Source organism: Echiichthys vipera, assembly GCF_963691815.1.
Source record: "Echiichthys vipera genome assembly, chromosome: 14".
Classification (NCBI taxonomy): Eukaryota; Metazoa; Chordata; class Actinopteri; order Perciformes; family Trachinidae; genus Echiichthys; species Echiichthys vipera.
The window spans coordinates 5,985,891-6,005,265 of NC_139839.1; the positions used below are offsets into that span (position 1 = coordinate 5,985,891).

General features: G+C 41.9%; 1 protein-coding gene across 1 annotated transcript in view; it reads left to right on the plus strand.

The window, feature by feature from the left end:
- Positions 1 to 19,375, plus strand: part of dbn1 (drebrin 1) — a 121,205-nt gene that overhangs the window by 80,618 nt on the left and 21,212 nt on the right. The window contains exons 2-6 of the mRNA XM_083927554.1: positions 9,489 to 9,544; positions 12,313 to 12,425; positions 16,213 to 16,287; positions 18,518 to 18,661; positions 19,067 to 19,144. Of these exons, the coding sequence (XP_083783680.1) occupies positions 9,489 to 9,544; positions 12,313 to 12,425; positions 16,213 to 16,287; positions 18,518 to 18,661; positions 19,067 to 19,144 (466 nt within the window). The remainder of the gene's footprint in view (positions 1 to 9,488; positions 9,545 to 12,312; positions 12,426 to 16,212; positions 16,288 to 18,517; positions 18,662 to 19,066; positions 19,145 to 19,375) is intronic.

Sequence of the window (19,375 nt, forward strand, 5' to 3'; positions counted from 1 at the left end):
GTACTTTTCCAGGAAATAGTCGCAGCCCCCTCGACTCAGAGTCGAGCAGTGTTTATAAATGCTCAAACCAATGAATACTGAAGTAGAATACGGTATTTTGCAGTTGCAAATACTAAGAACTTTTGCTGCTTTTGTAAATTTGTAAGAAAAAAAACATTGCTTTGATACGCTCATGAAGAAAAAAATGAAATGTCTCCGTATCCCTATGGGCCCTACCAGTCAAAAGACATGACTTGTCTGACTGCGTCTGAAGCTGCTGCAGGCGCCATCTGCAGCCGACAGGAACATGAGCTGTCTCAGACGGGCAGACAATTTTTCCATCAATTCTTGAGCTATAATTTGAAGTTATTGCAAGTTTTTGTAGCCCCATACTGGACGTACTCGGTTTGATGACATTTAATTGATACTGCAATACACTTTGCTCTTTTACAACATGAAGGAGAGTCTGGAGTCGGAGCTCAGTACGTCAGGTCTGTAGATCCTTTTGAAGTGAGTCCAGCTGGATCATCCTTCAACATTCACACACACACACACACACACGCACACACACACACACACACACACACACCCACACTCGCCCTTCAGCTGTCCTACAACCTCCTCCTCTCCACCATCACTATCTGTACATCGTCACTCCCCTCAGGTCACAAACTGCTGTTGTTGAGATAACGATGGGGGGATGCTGCACAGTTGCCATGGCGATACTCCCTGTGGGATGGCGTGTGTATGTGTGCGGGGGGGATTTATCCTCTTTCATTTAACAGCCCCCCGAAGCCAATGTCATGCCCTGCTGATCCGACATCCATGAGGTGGACAAAATAAGGAGCTGAATGCATCTTTGCGAGGTGTCCAACATGTCGTCACATGGTTTAAGGTCTTGTTTGTCTGTTTTCATGCACACATACTTGACTTGTTTTGTTGCGACCTGCCAGCTTTGGGCTTCTGACTTTCAGGTTGGGCAACTTTTTGCCTTTAAAACAAGTAGGCTAATTTCTGGATGGAAGTGAAAAACACATTTGTAAAGTTGACATCGTCCTGTGGTTGTTGAGACTGTGTTGAAGAGGTGTTTATTCGGTCCTTTCCTGTAAGTGAGATTCAACATGTCATCCCGTATCCTCCTCCCTGCTTCTGTTTATTCATCTTCTGAATTATTCTAAAGTCAGCTCTGCTAGTTGCCTCTTAGTCCTGAGAATGTGTGATTTTTAAGTGTGACACAGCTGAAAATAACTGAAGCTATTTCCTGTCGACACTCCCGTTGTTTTAATGGACCTGAATGAAAAGATGCTGCTACAAGCGTGTGTTTGCGTGCTGCATTGTGTGCAATATGATGCGTTTTGTGTGTGTGTGATAGACTACAGAGAAAAGAGACTGATGGGGAAGAGGCAGAAAATACAACAATTGTTCAAAAGTACAATGCCGGGTTAATTAGTTTAATTCCAGCTCAGTTGAGTCTTCAATGATCTTGATTGAGTCCACACGGAGGGCACATTTAATGACGTGAAATTGTCTCTTAATCTCTGTGAATGTTGCAGCGATTACAATATTTTGATTTTCCTCTCTGACCTTTGCTGTCGCTGTACTTTAATTGACTAAATTCAAGCTCTGGCAACTCTAATACGGGCAAATGTTAACGTCTTGTAACATCGTTGTTTGACACAGCTACACAGAAACCTGAACAAGTATAATCAGGAGAATTATTATTATTATTTTGCGAGAGTCACTGTTCCCTTAGTGTACACACGCACGCACACACGCACACACACACACGCACACAGATTTAGCCTCCCACAGTAAAGAGCAGATTAGAGAGGAAAGTTGTTGCACCGCCTCCAGTTGAAAGCACTACAACATTTCTTCTGCACATCAAAGGCAACGTGGGCATGTTCTCTCTCTCTCTCTCTCTCTCTCTCACACACACACATGCACACACACACACACACAATACACACATAGTATATTTTCCATAGGTGTTTGGGTCGAGATCTGATGACTGTGAAAGCCACAACTTATGATTCACATCATTTTCACACTCATTCATTCACCCCTTGTGCCCTCCATATACATGGATGTACTGTATGTGTGTGTGTGTGTGTGTGTGTGTGTGTGTGTGTGTGTGTGTGTGTGTGTGTACTCTATGTGTATGTCTAAGGGTTACCACCTTTTATTTAAATTTAAGGCTTCTGTTTATACATGGAAAACCAAACCTCCTAATGTCTAAATTGCATGCTATAGCCTACTCCCACATGCATCACATGAAATTCTTTTAAATTTCCATATCTTTTTAACAATATCTATGACCCATGTTATCAAAGTAGCAGCTTAGTTGTTTCGTGCTTCACGCTTCACGCTGTCATCTCTCTCACTTCTCTAAATTGTGTGAAACTATTGCAATGTTAACTGGATTAGCTGCGCCCCTGAGTCTATAGCCATGACCAACAACGCAACACTCCCTGAAGATTATTATTAATTCCTATTCATTTATCAGAAATTGGTCACAGATAGAACTGTCACCGGTCTGGGTAAAGGCTCTTTTATGCTCCCATTTCATTCATGAATAGAGACGTACATTATCAACGTTCTTATCGTCACTGCCCTCGTGCTTTCATGCGTCCTTTGCGTTGGATTGGACGTTGAGCAAAACATCCTCTAGAGGGCGCTGCTCGGATTCAAAAGTTGCTCCAATAAAGTTCGGAAAAAGGAAAGTTTTTCCACAACAAGAAACATGGCGACGATGGAGGAGATAACGATCTAGCGTCTGTTGAGAAGGAGGCAAAATCTCATGCAGCATTGTAGACGGCGGTGGTTTGTGGGACACTAAATACATCCTGGAGCCTGTACGGAGAATTCCAGATATTGGTTTTACAAATGAGAACAATTGGCGACGAACGTCACTTTCAGTATTTCAGGATGTTCGTCGGGGCTTCCGATGACTCGCTCGCTCCTGATATTCACGGCACTTTTTTGTGTACAGTGCAGGTGGTACTGCAACATTTGTTCCGTATCGGTACGCATCCATAAGCTTGCAGGATATGTGCAAAAATACAGACGATATGTATGCAGAGTACGCACAGATGTATCTGTTAGTATCCGTATGCGTCTCTAACGTAGAGCATAAATGAGCCTTTACACGGCCTGCTATTTGGTGATGCCCACTCTACTATGAAGTCCTCTAAATTAAACAGTAAAACTATGTTTATCTGTGCCCTGATCTGCTACAATACGTTGTCTGTGCCTTCCAAAGCCATTACAAGTCCCTGTTTAATAAAATAAACTAGTGTAGGCACAAAAACTATTAGATGCGGTTGATGGAAAGATCGATCTTCCATGGCCATATGACGATGGTTTCAAACTTGGAAACAGGAAATGAACAGCGGCCTCCTTTCATTGACGAATCTAGCCGCCACAACGTCTTTCATATCATATACTGAATTTGGCTTAGGTTTCTTAGCTCCCATTGGACGGGAGTCAAAACTCCTATGGCTGCTATAGGTGGCTTTTATAACTTGAGTGTTAAAATGATCTTGTGTTTAAGAAACCTAATTAAACCACTGATTCTGTAACTGTCTCATAGTATCATAAGTTTGCCACTGAAGCTGTCACGGGCAGCTAATGACTGCGTGGGTTGTGTTCAAACGAGCTAAAAATCGATGAGAAAAACTGTATCGTGTTCTTGAAAATATTAAATGACACATTTTTCATTAAGGAGTTGGAAATGATTTACTTCATTCAATAACCCCTACGTGGAAACACTTTAATATAACCAGCCGACAATAAACAGAAGGACATTTTGACCTCTTATGTCGTGCGATGACTGGAAGTGCAAATGTTCAAATGCGTGTTAGAGGTCGACATATGCGGCTGTTAAGATGAATATACTGACTTTTTTTTACCCTTCCTGTCCTGTACGTCCGTTTCTGCTGCACTTTTTTTTTACCATTTGACTCTTATTTGTTATGAAAAGATGAAGCAAATGTTAGTGAGGTCAGGGTGATACCCAGAAGAGCTCGATTGTGACCTCCACACCTGTTGATTCCTAATATTTAGTCTCATTTTTTTATCCTGCTGCTGGCTGTCCTTCTGCTCTTTACTCTCCTTCTCCTCCTTCTCCTCCTCTTACTCATCCTCGTCTCTTAACCTCTCAGTCTCTCCTCTTCTTCTTTCCTCCTCCTGTCCCTTTTATCTCTTTTCCTCTCTTTCATTCTTGTCCCTTTGCCATCTCTTCTTCCTTCTCACCCCAACACCTCCTTCTCTCCCATTCATCTTCTCCAACCCCCCCTCTCTTGTCCTCTTCTCTCCCTCTTTCTTGTATTTTTTCTCCTTTCTACTTTATCCTCCTCATCTTCCTTCCTCTCTTCCTCCTCTTACATGCCCAGCTGTGCGCACACACACACACACACACACACACACACACACACACACACACACACACACACACACACACACACACACACACACACAAGCTGTTTCTAGGTCATGGGGGCTTTATATGAATAATAAACAGCTGTCTGCTTTAAAGAGAATTATTTATAGAGCCTTGAGTGAGCGAGTGGGGCTCACATGCTCTTTTCCTTCTCATCCATCCTTTTTTTTAAAAAGTTGTCTTTTATAATCTATAATCTTTTTATTTCCTGACTTATGCTATCTATGTTTGTCTATTACTCACCCATCATCAACCCTTTTTCACCTCCTGGAATTAGCTTTTATACTGATTTGTAGTGGTGCTGCTATAACTATAACTATAACTGTAGCAGTACAGTGTGATGTTCAATCTGTGTTTCCTGTCATTTTGTTCTCAGTGACTATGTTTCTCATATTCCACTATTATTACAAAATGACAATATTACGAATATACAGTGATATGTAATGTCCTTTTGTGAATATAGCATTTTCTGATTAAGACGGATGAGTTATGAGGTTATACTCAGGTTTTAGAAGCATTCTTTCGACATGTATTTGGGCATTCGGAAGATGCAACTCAGTTGTGGTTTTTCCTCTGAGTTTGCAACAGTTTGCAGCCTGTGGTGGGTTCTGTGCCATGCTATGGTTGGTATTCACAAATAGCCAACAGTTAGCAAGGCTGGGCTAGAGACACATCTCATCTCATCTTTAGCCTCTTATCCGGGGTCGGGTCGGGGGGGCAGCAGCTTTAGCAGGGGACCCCCAAACTTCCCTTTCCCGGGCCACATTAACCAGCTCTAACTGGGTGATCCTGAGGCGTTCCCAGGCCAGTGTGGATATATAATCCCTCCACCTAGTCCTGGGTCTTCCCCGAGGCCTCCTCCCAGCTGGACGTGCCTTGAACACCTGCCCAAAAGAAAAGCCCACATCTCTGGTCTACAGGAGGAACACACATTCTTCTAAACATTATGAAAGACCTAGATATCAACTGTTTTTTGGATAAGTGCAAACATCGCAACCCAGACCTTTCAAGAAGGTGGTTGAAGGAATGAAAGAGTGAGGCTGTGTTTGCACAGTCGGACTGATCAAAGGTGTTTCGCATGGCCGCGTGTAAGCGGGAATATCAGTGGGGAATTTATTTTTATTAGCCATGTAAACAGTTTAGTAGGAATATTGTTTAATTCAGATTAAAACTAAATATTCCAGCCTGCAGAAAAAGAACTGGGCAGAAACAGGCAGGATGGAGGGAGGGGAGATGAGGTCAGCAGAAAGTCAGACGGTGGCCAGACTAAAGCTTCAGGCTGAAACGGCATGAGGTCATCTGGACGGGTAATACCCGCCTCACACACACACTGAAAGAGGCACATGTTTGCAACGGTGCATGCAGCTGTGAAAAACCATGCAGCTTCCAGTTTGAAGGGAGTCGTGAACAGGAACCAAACTAAACTAGGACACAAAAACTAGAAACAGAAATTTGCAGTTTCAGGCCATTTTGTTGTTAAACTGCATTAAAGGGGATTTCCAGAACTCTTCAACATGGCACATTTCCCAAAAACGGCATTGTGAGTCTGTGTCATGCTGACTTTTCACTCACTTCCTCCGTTGTAGAGATTTTGAGAACTCAGCATCCATCAGGACGAGCTGGAAACACCATGAATAATTTGTGTCTGACAGAAAGTGAGCACAGAAAATAGCCCCCTGGATCTGAATATGCATCTACATCCAGGTTTGCTCCTTACCTTGTCCTTTGAATCTCTACAAAGGGGGTAGTGAGGGCAAGTGATGATCCCTAGAGTGTCATTGACATTTATGGGAAATATGGCCGTTGTCAGGTTGAAAAATACCACAGTTGCCTTTGTTCTTCTTTGTGTTTTTATGTCCAAACAGCCACCTGTTGAACTCATGCTTTCATTTCTATGTCTTTGTCTTTCTGTCTCTGTAATGTCTTGGTCTCGGTTGGTGTTGTCTTGACTACAACACTAGATTAAAGACACAGCACTACTTTTCTTTTCAACTAAAGGTGACTAAAGCCCCTCAGTTAAGGTTGTTTAGTGACCCAGGACATCATTCATTGACATCATCTTCCTCCCAAGACTTTCTCAGCAGAGGTTGTTGTAAGATGTTTAAATAAATGCCCTAAGCCGTAGTTCATCTGATGATCTGTAGAAACAGGAAGTGCACTCACGCTTAAATGACACAGACACACTAAATTGATGTAAACAATGCAATCATTGAGCTTTTGTTCTGATTGAGAGTTCGCTGAAGAGTTTTTTATTGCAGTTATTAATATAATCTTTAGTAATCTACAGCGCGCTGCTCTCCAGTTTATAATCTGCCCTTTAAACCCTGATAGATTAAAGGGTGATTTCTCCACAACCTCAATCCCAGCATGCATTTAATATGTCGAAAAATCAATTTTTCGATCATTGTCCCCTGTTGCTTTTCAAATTTCCTGATTTGATGGCGAGTCGGTCAACATTAGACACCATGAATACCTTTTTATTCACCCAAATCCGATATTTAATAGCTGAAAGCGCTGACATGTTTAAATCCTCTTTAACTCCACCTGACCCACCAGATGCTCCGTCGTTTAAACACATGCTGCGAATCCAATTATTTTATCTAACTCACAGAAATGTGACGTAAGATAATACGAGAGATGGAAAGTCATTAATATATATTCAGTGTTGTACTAAAGGGCAGTTTTGAGGTACTTTAGCTGAGCATTTTTCCAATAGGTGAAGCTAAGCTACCCGTTTATTGTCACATGTATTAATAATGATGCATTGCAATTAGCCTCCCCAGTATATGTTTACATGTTATGCATCAATAATATAACTATATATCATTGACGTATACATAATGAGTTATGGGGGTGACACGGTGGTGTGGTGGTTAGCACTATCGCCTCACAGTGAGAGGGTTCCTGGTTTGAATCCCTTCTGTGTTGGGTTTGCATGTTCTCCCCGTGTCTGCGGGGGTTTTCTCCGGGTTCTCCGGTTTCCTCCCACAGTCCAAAAACGTGCAGGTGTTCGGTTCATTGATGACTCTAAAATCACCCGTAGGTGTGAATGGTTGTCTGTCTCTGTTCGTCTCTATGTGCCCTGCGATAGACCCGCGTCCTGTCCAGGGTGTACCCCGTCTAACGCCCGATGTCAGATGGGATCGGGTTTAGCGACCCCGACAGGGACAAGCGGTTGAAGATGAGTGAATAATGAGTTATGTTACATTTGATCATTTAAGTAGATTTTGTTTCCAAAGGTTCTGTACCACATACAGTCTATGCTTTATTTGTATTGCATTTTATTTAGGATTGGTTATTTTACTTAAAGTAAATCTGCCTATTTATTAGACACACCATCTCTATAGGTGTAGAAAATGGTGCATGAGGCATTCTGTTTGTTTAGAAGTGATTTTAAGTCAATGAATGGATCAGAAAAAAATAACGTTACCTTGTCATCTATAGCTGTATTAACTCTGAGATGACCTTAAATGGCCCCCGTACACGTGACAAACCTTTTAGATTTCAGCAACAAAACTCAGGACCAACTTTGAATTTTTACCTAACTTGTGGCAGAGCTTTATGAATCCTTAGACAGCTTTACAATACATAAAGAGTAGAAAGTATGGTTACAGACATGCTGTTTTGTTGGAATGAATTAATTCTGACCTGCAGGTTAATGGATTTTAACCGGGGTCATGTATCAGGAGGTCAAACCATTTTGATCTGGACATTTCAGCTTTACTGTAATCTCTGTCACCTCCATTTAACCTCAGCCAGAGAGGTCAGATATATGTGTGTGTGTGGGCAATTGATTTTATATAGTGCAGTGTGTGTGTGTGTGTGTGTGTGTGTGTGTGTGTGTGTGTGTGTGTGTTTGTGTGTTATATACTGTGGATGTGAGTTTAATAGACATAAAAAGACATTGGTGGAGAGGGCCACAGAGGTCAGACTGAGAGAACTGTCGTTGCATTGCGTGTGTGTGCGTGCGTGTGTGTGTGTGTTTGTGTGTGTGTGTGCGTGCTCTTGTTCTTTTATATTTGTGCAGACCAAAGTTTCAGACTGGAAAGCGAGGACATTTTGTCCTTCGTCAAAGGGCTGCCTGAGGATTTAGACTTGGTAAAGGGTTAGAATTAGTTTGAGGCCAAGGCTAAGTGGACGAGTAGGGAGAATATTATGTAAATGAATGTCCTGAGTGGTAAAGAAGTGTGTTTGTTAAGGATGCATGTGCGTGCTTTTCTAATCCAGGCAGACACAGTCAGAGTTCCCACAGTCATTAATCAAACCAAGTAATCTGCTTTACACAAACACACCACATAAGACTCTATCAGTCATCCTTAGGAGGTTTGTAACACTTGTGTCCGGTGACACCGGGAATACTTGTTCTGTCAAACTTTCCTTGACTTGGGACAAGGCTTGAAAATTAGAGATAGCTATAAACTGTCTGTGCTTCACATCAGTTTCATGCTTTATGTTGGAGCTTTGTTAAATTGCATGTTGTGCTCAAAGCACCACAGTGTTTACTGACAACACACTGATCCAAGGTCAGCCTGAAAACAAGTGTGGGATTATTCACCACAGAGTGTTGATACAATCGAAGAGATGGGGTCTTTAAAACTGGAAATCACTTCTCAGCTTTTACTCTGTAGCACTGAGGGGGATGCATTACCTCTTGTTCATATATTGTAGTGGATGAATGCAGTAAGGTCCACTGTAAGTCACCTTGGGCAAAGCTGTCTGCCAAATAACTGTAATGTTTTCTGTAAAGACAACATCTGCAGTCATGCTAGCAGTTCATGGAGACTGTTTTTAGGCGCAGTGGTGAGCTAAATGCTAATATCAGCATGCTGACATGCTCACAATGGGAGCATATCTAGTATTTTACCAGGGTCCTATGTTGCTCAGATCAATATCCTCTGAATATGACTCATCAAGGAGAGCTTTCCAAGGGTTTCATGTTCTCAATAATGTTTTTTTTTATCTAGGTCAAATGCCTTTTTCATAAACTCAAACCACATGATACTGCAACGTCTATCAGAAAGGTGAAACTTGAACTTGACACTCTCCTCTTTCTCTCTCTTTCTAAAAGGGCCTTGTACACATATGAGGATGACAGCGATGATTTGACACTGGCATCAGCAGGAGGTAAGTTAATGTTTTTTTATTTGTATTTTTCTATCCGAGCTGAATCTTTCCCAAATGTGACATCTTGGTGTTCTCATTCTTTTTTATGTCTTAACACGAACATGGCTGTCTAAGCGTTGTAATTAGCTCTGCAGGCTCTTGTGTGTCTTTTGGGGGGGGGGGGGGGGTGATCATGTTTTTTTTTATTTTGTCTCCATGCTGATCCATCAAGAGAGCTGGAAGTCATTATTACTACAGTTAATGATGCGCTGCATGATCATTACGGTTTAATGAGACTCCTCCGTAATCGATGCATCCACATGCTCACGCACACTATCATTCCTCCCTGTAATGATATCATTGCATCAATTAGCAAATGTGCATATGGATGTAACCTTTATACACTGACTGGACTGTAAAAATAAATTCTCACCTATTTCAGCCTAATTCATCTTGCTTATCATGGATGTAACACACACTTCTTATACTGTACTATAATGCAGTAACTCAGACCTAACATGATGATGATTTCTTTATACACATGGCTTATAATACCTGGCTCCACCAGACGGATTGATTCTCATTGTCTCAGCAAATCCATCTGGGGACTCTGGTTTGGAGATCTTTTGGGAAGGGGCGAGAATACTGGTTGCTGATTGGATAAACCATCTATCTATCACCAACATACGGCCAAATCAGATCAACGAAGCGTATGACGTACTAACAGGCAAAGCTCAGAAAGTAAACAACATGTCGGTAAAGGATATTTGCTGTTTGTGTAACGCAAATTTATGGATAAAAGGCACAATTTCAGGTGCCCGGTCCATATTCAACGAAAGGATCCAAGAGAGAAAAAGAGTTAGTGAGCAGCCTGCATGATAGCTGCGCTCATCTCATCCGTGGAAGCCACCTTGTTGTTTACAATGAACAGTTGCTTCTCATTGCATCACACTTTGAGCCGCCTCAAAACCAACACTGATTGGTTCGGTCGCTTGGCAAACTTCTCCAAATTCTCTCCACCGCATGTTACCAGACTGATCTGTGAGTAAAATACAATGGAGCTTGCCAAATCAAGAAGGTCTGGAGCATAAACCTGTGATTACAGTAGATGTTTCTGACTGAAGTGCATCTTGGGTTTTGGTGTCTAGTAACACCAGCCTCAGATATCCGTATGTAAGTATCTATTTGCTTTTGATGAGAACCACGGTTTATTTTGTGAGTCTAATGCAATCATCAAAGCTGAAGTCCTGAATGTAGACACACTGATCACATGAGAGGAATAAACTGGAGCTACAACAGAGAAGTGTGTGCATCACTAATGCTGGAGAGCTGCATGATAAAGAGACGCTTCTGCCAGCAGTGGTCTTAGTTTCCTTCATGTCGGCAGCTTTTCCCGAGAGTAGTGCATATTTCAGCAGCAACGGAACGGAAACATAGTTTTTTCATCTTCACTGTAAACCTCAGAGGAATCTATCCGCCTCCTCAGATCAGAACTATTGGACCTCAGTCATGTTTGTGTCTGTGTATGTGGGGTGTTTACATCATCAGGGCTGACAATCAGGAGCTGCACTGATATAAGGACGACAGAATCCTAATCTGAGGCATGAATTAGCAGCCGAGAACACGACGCAGCACTACATATATGTAAAAACACTCCATAATGAGTAAAGGTCATGCATTTTGGGATTATTACCTCTGGCAAGGAGGTCATGTTTTCGGCTCGGTTTGTTTGTTTGTTTGTTTGTATTTGTCAGGATTACAGAAAACCTACCGGCACGATTTCCATGAAACTTGATGGAAGGGTGTCGCATGGGCCAAGGATGAAGAAGAAGAAGAAGAATTACTTTATTTATCCAGCAACGGGGAAATTGAATGTTTTCACTCTTATTATTAATCATGTTACACACACAGGCCCGAAATACACACATGCACAGACAAGACCTATACATGCAATTAAGGAGAGATGTCAGAGCGAGGGAGGTGCCAGTGACCGGCGCCCCGAGCAGTTGGGGCTCCTGTGCCTTGCTCGACAGCCCCTCGGCAGTGCCCAGGAGATGAACTGGCACCTCTCCAGCCACCAGTCCACGCTCCATTCATGGTCCTCACAGGGACTTGAACCAGCAACCCTACAGTTCCCTGCAAAGTCACCTATGGACTGAGCTACGGCCGCCCCGGAGAGATGTTAGAGAACCCATGAAATGTTGGACCATATCCAAAACTTGGGGTGGATACACAAATTATCTTTCACTTTCGTTAACATTGCGATATAGGGCATTTGTGCTCCATTCATGTGATGCCGGAATAATAGGAAAAATTAGTTCCTGACTTAGAAACCATCCTGCATTAACTTAATCAAGAGGCACGCTTGGGCAGAGGTCTGCACTCTCCGAATGCCCGTCTAGTTCTGATTATATTATCATTATTACAGTGTTAACATCTAAGAAGCATTTTGAGGATGGTAGTATCTGTACTGGAGCTCAGGCATCATGATTAACGATGATGACCGAGTCTGATTCACTTCAAATGTCTTTGCAGTTCACACTGGTACAAAGCCTTAATGTTCCCAGACTGGGTTTAGGTCTTTTTTTGATGATGGTTCATGACTTATGTTCAAATCCAGGTGCAGATTTAAAGGTTGTCTGTTGTTGATGTTCCCTGCACATTTTATGATCTCTGATTGCTTTATTTCACAAATGGACGTGTCACACACCCCAACTTCATCCTGAGAGAAGAAAGCATAACAGAGACATTACTGTAGGAGTAATGCAGCCTCTTGTTCTGTGACGCAGGAGGGGGCCTGGCAGAGATCACTCTGACCTTCGACAGCGCCAGGGTGATGTACGGCTTCTGCAGCCTGAAGGAGCCCACTGCCGCTCTGCCACGATACATCCTCATCAACTGGGTAAGTTGGCGAGTCTGGGGGGAGGGGTAGTGCATGACGCTATGCTCAACACCCCAGGCAGCGCGCGCACACACACACACACACACACACACACACACACACACACACACACACACACACACACACACACACACACACACACACACACACACACACACACACAGACACACACTGAAATGTCCTCAAAGGTGGAGAGTATCAGAGACATTAAGGGTCACAGCACATTTTTAATTTAATCGTTTATTTAACAAAGGCACACCGTGTGCAAGCAGCAGGTCCTGAATCCAAGTTCTGTCTGCATCATCCAATCACAGAGCTACTGACGCTGCAGCTCTGTGATTGGATGATATTACTTTTCTTGCCTTCTGTTGACGCAGCAGTTAAACACTGCAGATGTACACTCAGTGTCCACTTTATGAGGTGCACACGTACAGTCTCTTTGACACTGTCATAGAGGTTTTAATTCAAATATATGTTTTAGCATTGAGGTCATTCAGTATTTAGTGATGGTCTTGTCACTCGATTGCATTAAAGTCAGAGGTGTTTCTAAGCCTTGTGTATGTAAGTGGGGAACAACAGAATCACTACAAACACTAATACTGGATACTTTAAACATCGTCAAGGTAGAATTTATGACAGAGCTGTTGTATTAAAGTGCGGTTGTGAGTGTTAGATGCTGATAGCATCACTTATAGGTAGAACGAATAATGATTTTTGACGACTTTGACAGTTAATTTTGTTACAAATTTGATTTCCTATCAGAACAACGCGTTGATAGCTGTTTCCAGTGTTATAACGTTTTCATTTTGAAGCTTTACTGTATGATAGGGATTTTGACTTGTTGCTGCACCAGAACATTTCCTCCATATAAAATATTGCCAATCTCTGTCACTCGACGTGAACGGCAACTAATGGTTACACCATAATGCCATATGTGAGGAAAAACTGTATGTATGTCAACTGCCAAAACCCTCAGCCCAACATGTCATGTTTCTGTGATTATGAAAACTTGGCAAGCCTTGAACCAAAATTCTGAGTTGATTTTCAGATTTCAGTTCACATGAACTCAGGAAAGTAGTATATATATAATAGTCAGGAACTATTTGATCACATGAATAAAGCGTTAAATCAAACAACCTTTCACTGTTACTGTTTTTGGCTCCATTGAATTCAAAATTTGTTTACTTTAAAACTTTCAAGTGACTTGAACAACAACAAAAAATCAGTAGACAGAACGAGTAACTTTGCATTTTATAAAACCATTGACATGAGAAGAGAAAACTAGCTTCCTAACCCTAAAGTTTAGGAAGTTAAAAATACTTACTTATACTACTACCACTACAGCTTGTACATTGTCACAGACCAGAAAACTTGACGTTTTTTAAGGGGCTTTTAAACAGAGGTTTAATTTTGAATTTTTTGATTTTTTTAAATGTTGTTTGTACATTGAATTACTGCATCTGTCTGCTAAAGAGCAGCCCCATCATACTTAAATAAGCAGTGTGTTCACACAAAGACCTCTGATTGGATGAAAAATTGTCGACTGCGCAGCAACATTTTGCGTTTCAATTTGGCATAGTTTGTCAGCTGTTCCTGAGTTTCATGGATTTGTGCGCACTGACACCATATTACACACAGTGCAGTCGTTCTCAGTAAGAGAGCGGATGTGGACTTTCATGCTGTAATGGGTGTTACAGAGATTGTACTTCCAGTTACAAGCCAAATGGGAAAAAATGGAAAAAGTAGAGCTGAGTCATGATACATTGTAACAAAGTCGAAAATATTTGTCCACCAATTAATTCATGATGAAAAGGGAAATAATGAATAATTTGTGATGTTGGAGCTCATTTTATGGCAGTAAGACTCTCCGTGTGTGTTGATAGCGTTAAACACAGGCTGAGTTCATCTGAAAGCCTGTAGATGAATGTTTTACTTTCTGAACCTGACAACAGCCGGAGCGCCCTGAGCCAGTTCACCTACATAACGAGAGGGTGCAGAGAGAAGGGTGTAGGGAGAGAGCGGAAGAAATGAAAAGAGGACGAGAGAGGTAGAATTAAACAGCCCGGTGTCCTAGTAATTACGTTTTTATGTACAACTAATTTGTTTTGCCAATTGCGTTGGAGCGAAACATCTGCAGAAGTGCTGTCTGAGTTATGCTGTCCGCTGGGTCCACTAGCACTGTTGTTTGTGCATGCCAGCCCTGTATACTCTACAGTTATATACTATAAATTTGCAACAACAAAATTATGTTTTAAAGGGAAATCTGTGATGTCAACACCAACCTCTGTTATCAAAGTTAGTTAGTTTGTATGCCCACCTTCCACCTCGACTTGATGCTGTAGAAAACTGAAGCACCTCATTTAGAAAACATGTGACCATTATCCCACATGTCCCACCAAAACATATCTGGCTTAACCGCTGAGCTGCATATAAAAGTAAATGAGTCAGCTCGCGCTCAAGTGCTAGGGAGGTGGTCTGGGCCGAGGATATGGTACACTAAAGAAGTCACTATCCATCCGTTGGGGGGGGGGGGGGGGGGGGGGGGCAAGCGGGGTACACCCTGGACAGGACACCAGTCTTTCGCAGAGCACTTAGAGAAAAAAAGAGACGGACAACCATTCAACTATTCTCAATCCTACAGGCAATTTAGAGTAATAAATGAACCTAACACATCTGTGGGAGGAAGCTGGAGAACCAGGAGAAAACCCACGCAGATACAGGGAGAACATGCAAACTCTACGCAGAATGGACCCAGCTGGGATTCGAACGAGGAACCCTCTTGTTGTGAGGCAACAGCGCTAACCACCACACCGTGTTGCCCAGGAAATCACTAAGACCACGATATCCCCTAACCATAACCAAATGCAGTGAGATGCCCAAAGATAACCATAAAAAACGTAATCATGGTTCTAATAAACTAATGAAACTCGACTGATGACATATGCTGTCACTGCAGATGTTGAACACGAACACGTTCAGTATGAACATTTTGTGTCAGATGTGTCCACTGAAACTGTTTCATCATTGCACTGATGTATTCTGGGTGGCAGTACGTTTCTCTCGTAACAGATTAAAGGTAGAATTTCTAGACAGAGCTGAATGAACAAAACGGGGTAGAGATATCCGGTAATTGCAGTGAATGGAGACATTTGGTGTTTTTCAAGGAGCCAGAGGAGTCCGTCACACTGTACCATGGCAACACTAACAGCCCAAAGAGCACCAGACCGTAGCGAACCAGGGCATTAACGGGCGAAACATTGACACAAATGTATAAAAATACACCAGTTAACTGTCTCAAAATGTACCACAAAGTCTTAAATATATAACATTATATAGACATTCAAACTACCTCTCTTGCTTTCTCCATTTCAATTAGACAAACACAGATGGACACACAGAACGATAAAGTGGTTAAATGTTGTCATTAAGGGGTAAATTGCCATGAATTCAGATGAGATGAGGCTCTTTCTCTGTGTAATTGCTGCTCTCTGCGTCTGTATTGTGTCGGCCTGAATGAGCCGTGATTACTAAATGACATCCAGCCTGTTATAACGTCGAGAAGTGCACATGACCACAGCTGAACAAAAGACCCTGATGAGAGCAGAAGGAGGGGAAAACTGTCCGATCACTTGAAGGAAGAAAGAGCAGCAAAGAAACACATCCGCTGCAGTGATGTTTCCGCTGCTGTTGAATTTGTTTTGAAACTTTTTTTAATGTCACCGTCTCCTCTTGCTTGTCATGTCTCCCTTCCTCCCTCCTGCCTTCTTTCTCTCTCTCTCTCTCTCAGGTCGGGGAAGACGTGCCGGATGCCAGGAAGTGTGCCTGTGCCAGCCACGTCGCCACCATCGCAGACTTCTTACAGGTCAGACCCACCGTGGTACAACAAGCATTCAAATGATCTTTTATGTGTTTAAACATTTGTTTTAGTTTACTTTCTGTTTATTTGGATTCTTGGCTTCTGATGGTTGGTCCCAGATATAAATATAATTATATATATATATGAATGTCCTCACCCGAAAAAATGTCCCCACCGGACGATTGTACTGTATGTGCAAGCGATTTATCACAACCCATATTAACGTTTATAGTGGCGGCGAACTTCAGTGGCTTTAGTACTTATGACGGCAGTTAAGAAGGAAGCAAGGTGACGTAGTATAAGGGTGATAAAGTCTCTTAACTGATTCGAAGCCAGCTCTGCGTCATGGTGGTGTGGGCAGTCTGTGCAGATAAACGAGGTTTGGCTTCCCACCGTGGCTGGCGGAATCTTCAAAATGACACGAAACTCCGCCCATACTGCTATGACACAGAGCGGATTTAGAATCGGCAATGTATGTAACGAACGTACTTATTTTAACTCAAAAACCATGATCTTAACCTAACCAAGTAGTGCCTTATCCTAACCAAACTGCAGTCATTTCACAGCGTTGTATTTTGGTATACGGACACAGGTTGATCTGCTGCTAACAGTAGGGGTGCTAATTTAGGAGTTGCTAATGGGTTGGAGGACTTAATATGTCTGTCAGTAACATTAGTACACAATAGTTCAGTTATAACTGTGGGGCTGTTGCTCCGTCATTAGCTTAGATGCAGTTTAAGGTGCAACACAGGTTTCACATCTTAAAGTTTAAATCTGTAAACATGTGTTATATTGTGAAGGCAACACTGCCGCGGGTATGAAACTCACACTAACTTTGACTCCAGAAGGAGGGTTGTTATATATGAAGTTATGCAGCAGATCTGTGTTTGTTTCATATCAGCTTTTGTTTTGTGTCACTTCCAGAACATTCAAATATTTGTCTGTTTTCAATCAACTCAGCACATTAAACCGTGTGTGTATGTGTGTGTGTGTGTGTCACCACGCATGACTAATACCATATCTTTTAAGGTAATCTCTCAGTGCTGAATGACAATCCTCTCACCCACTGTGTGTGTGTGTGTGTCATTCTTCTAAGTGGCAGTTCTCAATCCCACACATCTCTGCCCTCAACACACACACAGTCCCAAAACTCTTGAAGCTACAATATACTGTAGCAGTGTATTACTGAACTATACAAGACACTCGATCACATTCAATCCTTCAGAAATAAAATTTGATTAAGTCTAGTGAGGCTTTTATGTTATTTGAAATCACAAGATGAAATTAAAGTTGATTATTTTGAAATTGGCTTTAATGGCACGACCATGGTAATCAGATACAGTATTTCTAATGCTGATATTGATTTAAATATAATCAGAACATTTTTTAAGGAAGGAAACAAAAGGGAAAAGGGTGAAAAAGTACATGTATGTAATACTTAAAGGTGAGAATGAGCAGAACAGCGCCATCTAGTGTCTCAAGATGGTCGTTGCAACAACAATAAATAATTGCCAGGTTCGTTGCCGAGTTTGTCAAGCGATCAGCCTGCACCATGTCAGTGATGACGCATACGAGGTAATGACTAATTTCAACTAATCAAGTCATTTTACAACACTGGTTACCAGCCGTGCCGGCCACTGTTGGCTGGTACAATGTAAACAGAATGTCGTTGTCAAACCCGTCAAAAAATGTTTACAATATTATTAAATAAAATATATATATCGTTTTTTTTATTTTTTTTATGGAAAAGCAATACTTTCAGTCTGTACCCCACAAACCGCCCCGTGGGTGTATTATTAATAATAATGAATTAATAATTATTTAAAAAAAAGAAATATAGCTTCTGATAAAGATTTTACATATTCAACCTTTAACAATTCAAAACACTAAAGGACTTTTGAAAAATGAATGCAACCACAAATGTGACATCTTTTTTGAAAACTTATATTAGAAAGAATAACCAAACACACCAGAAGTCATTGTGTGTGTGTGATTTATCAATATGCATTATTAATCAGAAAGTGATAAGAAGAGGAGTCAAAGTATTAATAATAAATAAAATCTCTCTCTCTCTCTCTCTCTCTCTCTCTCTCTCTCTCTCTCTCTCTCTCTCTCTCTCTCTCTCTCTCTCTCTCTCTCTCTCTCTCTCTCTCTCTCTCTCTCTCTCTCTCTCTCTCTCTCTCTCTCTCTCTCTCTCTCTCTCTCTCTCTCTCTCTCTCTCTCTCTCTCTCTACAGGGTGTGGAGGTCACCGTGAACGCCAGCAGTCTGGAGGACATCGACCCGACGGCCATCGGGCAGCGGCTGACCAATGGGATTGCCGCGGTGGCGAGTCCAGTCTTGAGCCGCTTGAGAACCCGAGAGGATGATAAGGGAGACGTGGTACGAACACAGAGAGAGTAGACTCACTCACACACACACTATAGACATGAAATACATTTGTGTTTAGTCCCTTTTAAGTACAGCACAGCTTCTTCTTGTTTATATTCACTTATAGAGTAAGAACCAACCGAGCTGGACTACAGCGTATTTGATTGGTCCTTACTTTGATGCACCTTAACCTCTTTCCCCCTAAAGTCCCTGATATGATGAACAGTTAATCATGTTTATATCAAAATAGTAATTTGAAAGCGAGTGATTTTCAAACAGTAAGAGCAGAATTGACAACAACTGTAAACTGACTGTACTATTTATAATACTGGCTGTAATGTGATTTTCTCTGTGTCTATCTCTCTCTCTCTCTCTCTCTCTCTCTCTCTTTCTCTCTCTCTCTCCCCCCTGACACAGGGTACAGTGTACGAGAAGACCAATGCGGAGGTGGAGATGAAGAAAATCAATAGAGAGGAGTTTTGGGAGCAGGCCAAGGTGGGTGTGGAAGAAGAAATAAGGAGGAAGTGAGTGGAGGAAACTTAATTTATAAAGGGAGGGAATAAGAATCAAATAACTTAGGTACTGTAGTCGCCCACAGGAAACATGTCAATGACAAACACATTACAACGTGAACACAGCGATCACGTCACAGGATGGCACGGTGCCATTTTAAAGCAGGTGGCATCGGTCTGCGGACCAATCACAAACCACCACCTGCAACTCTAC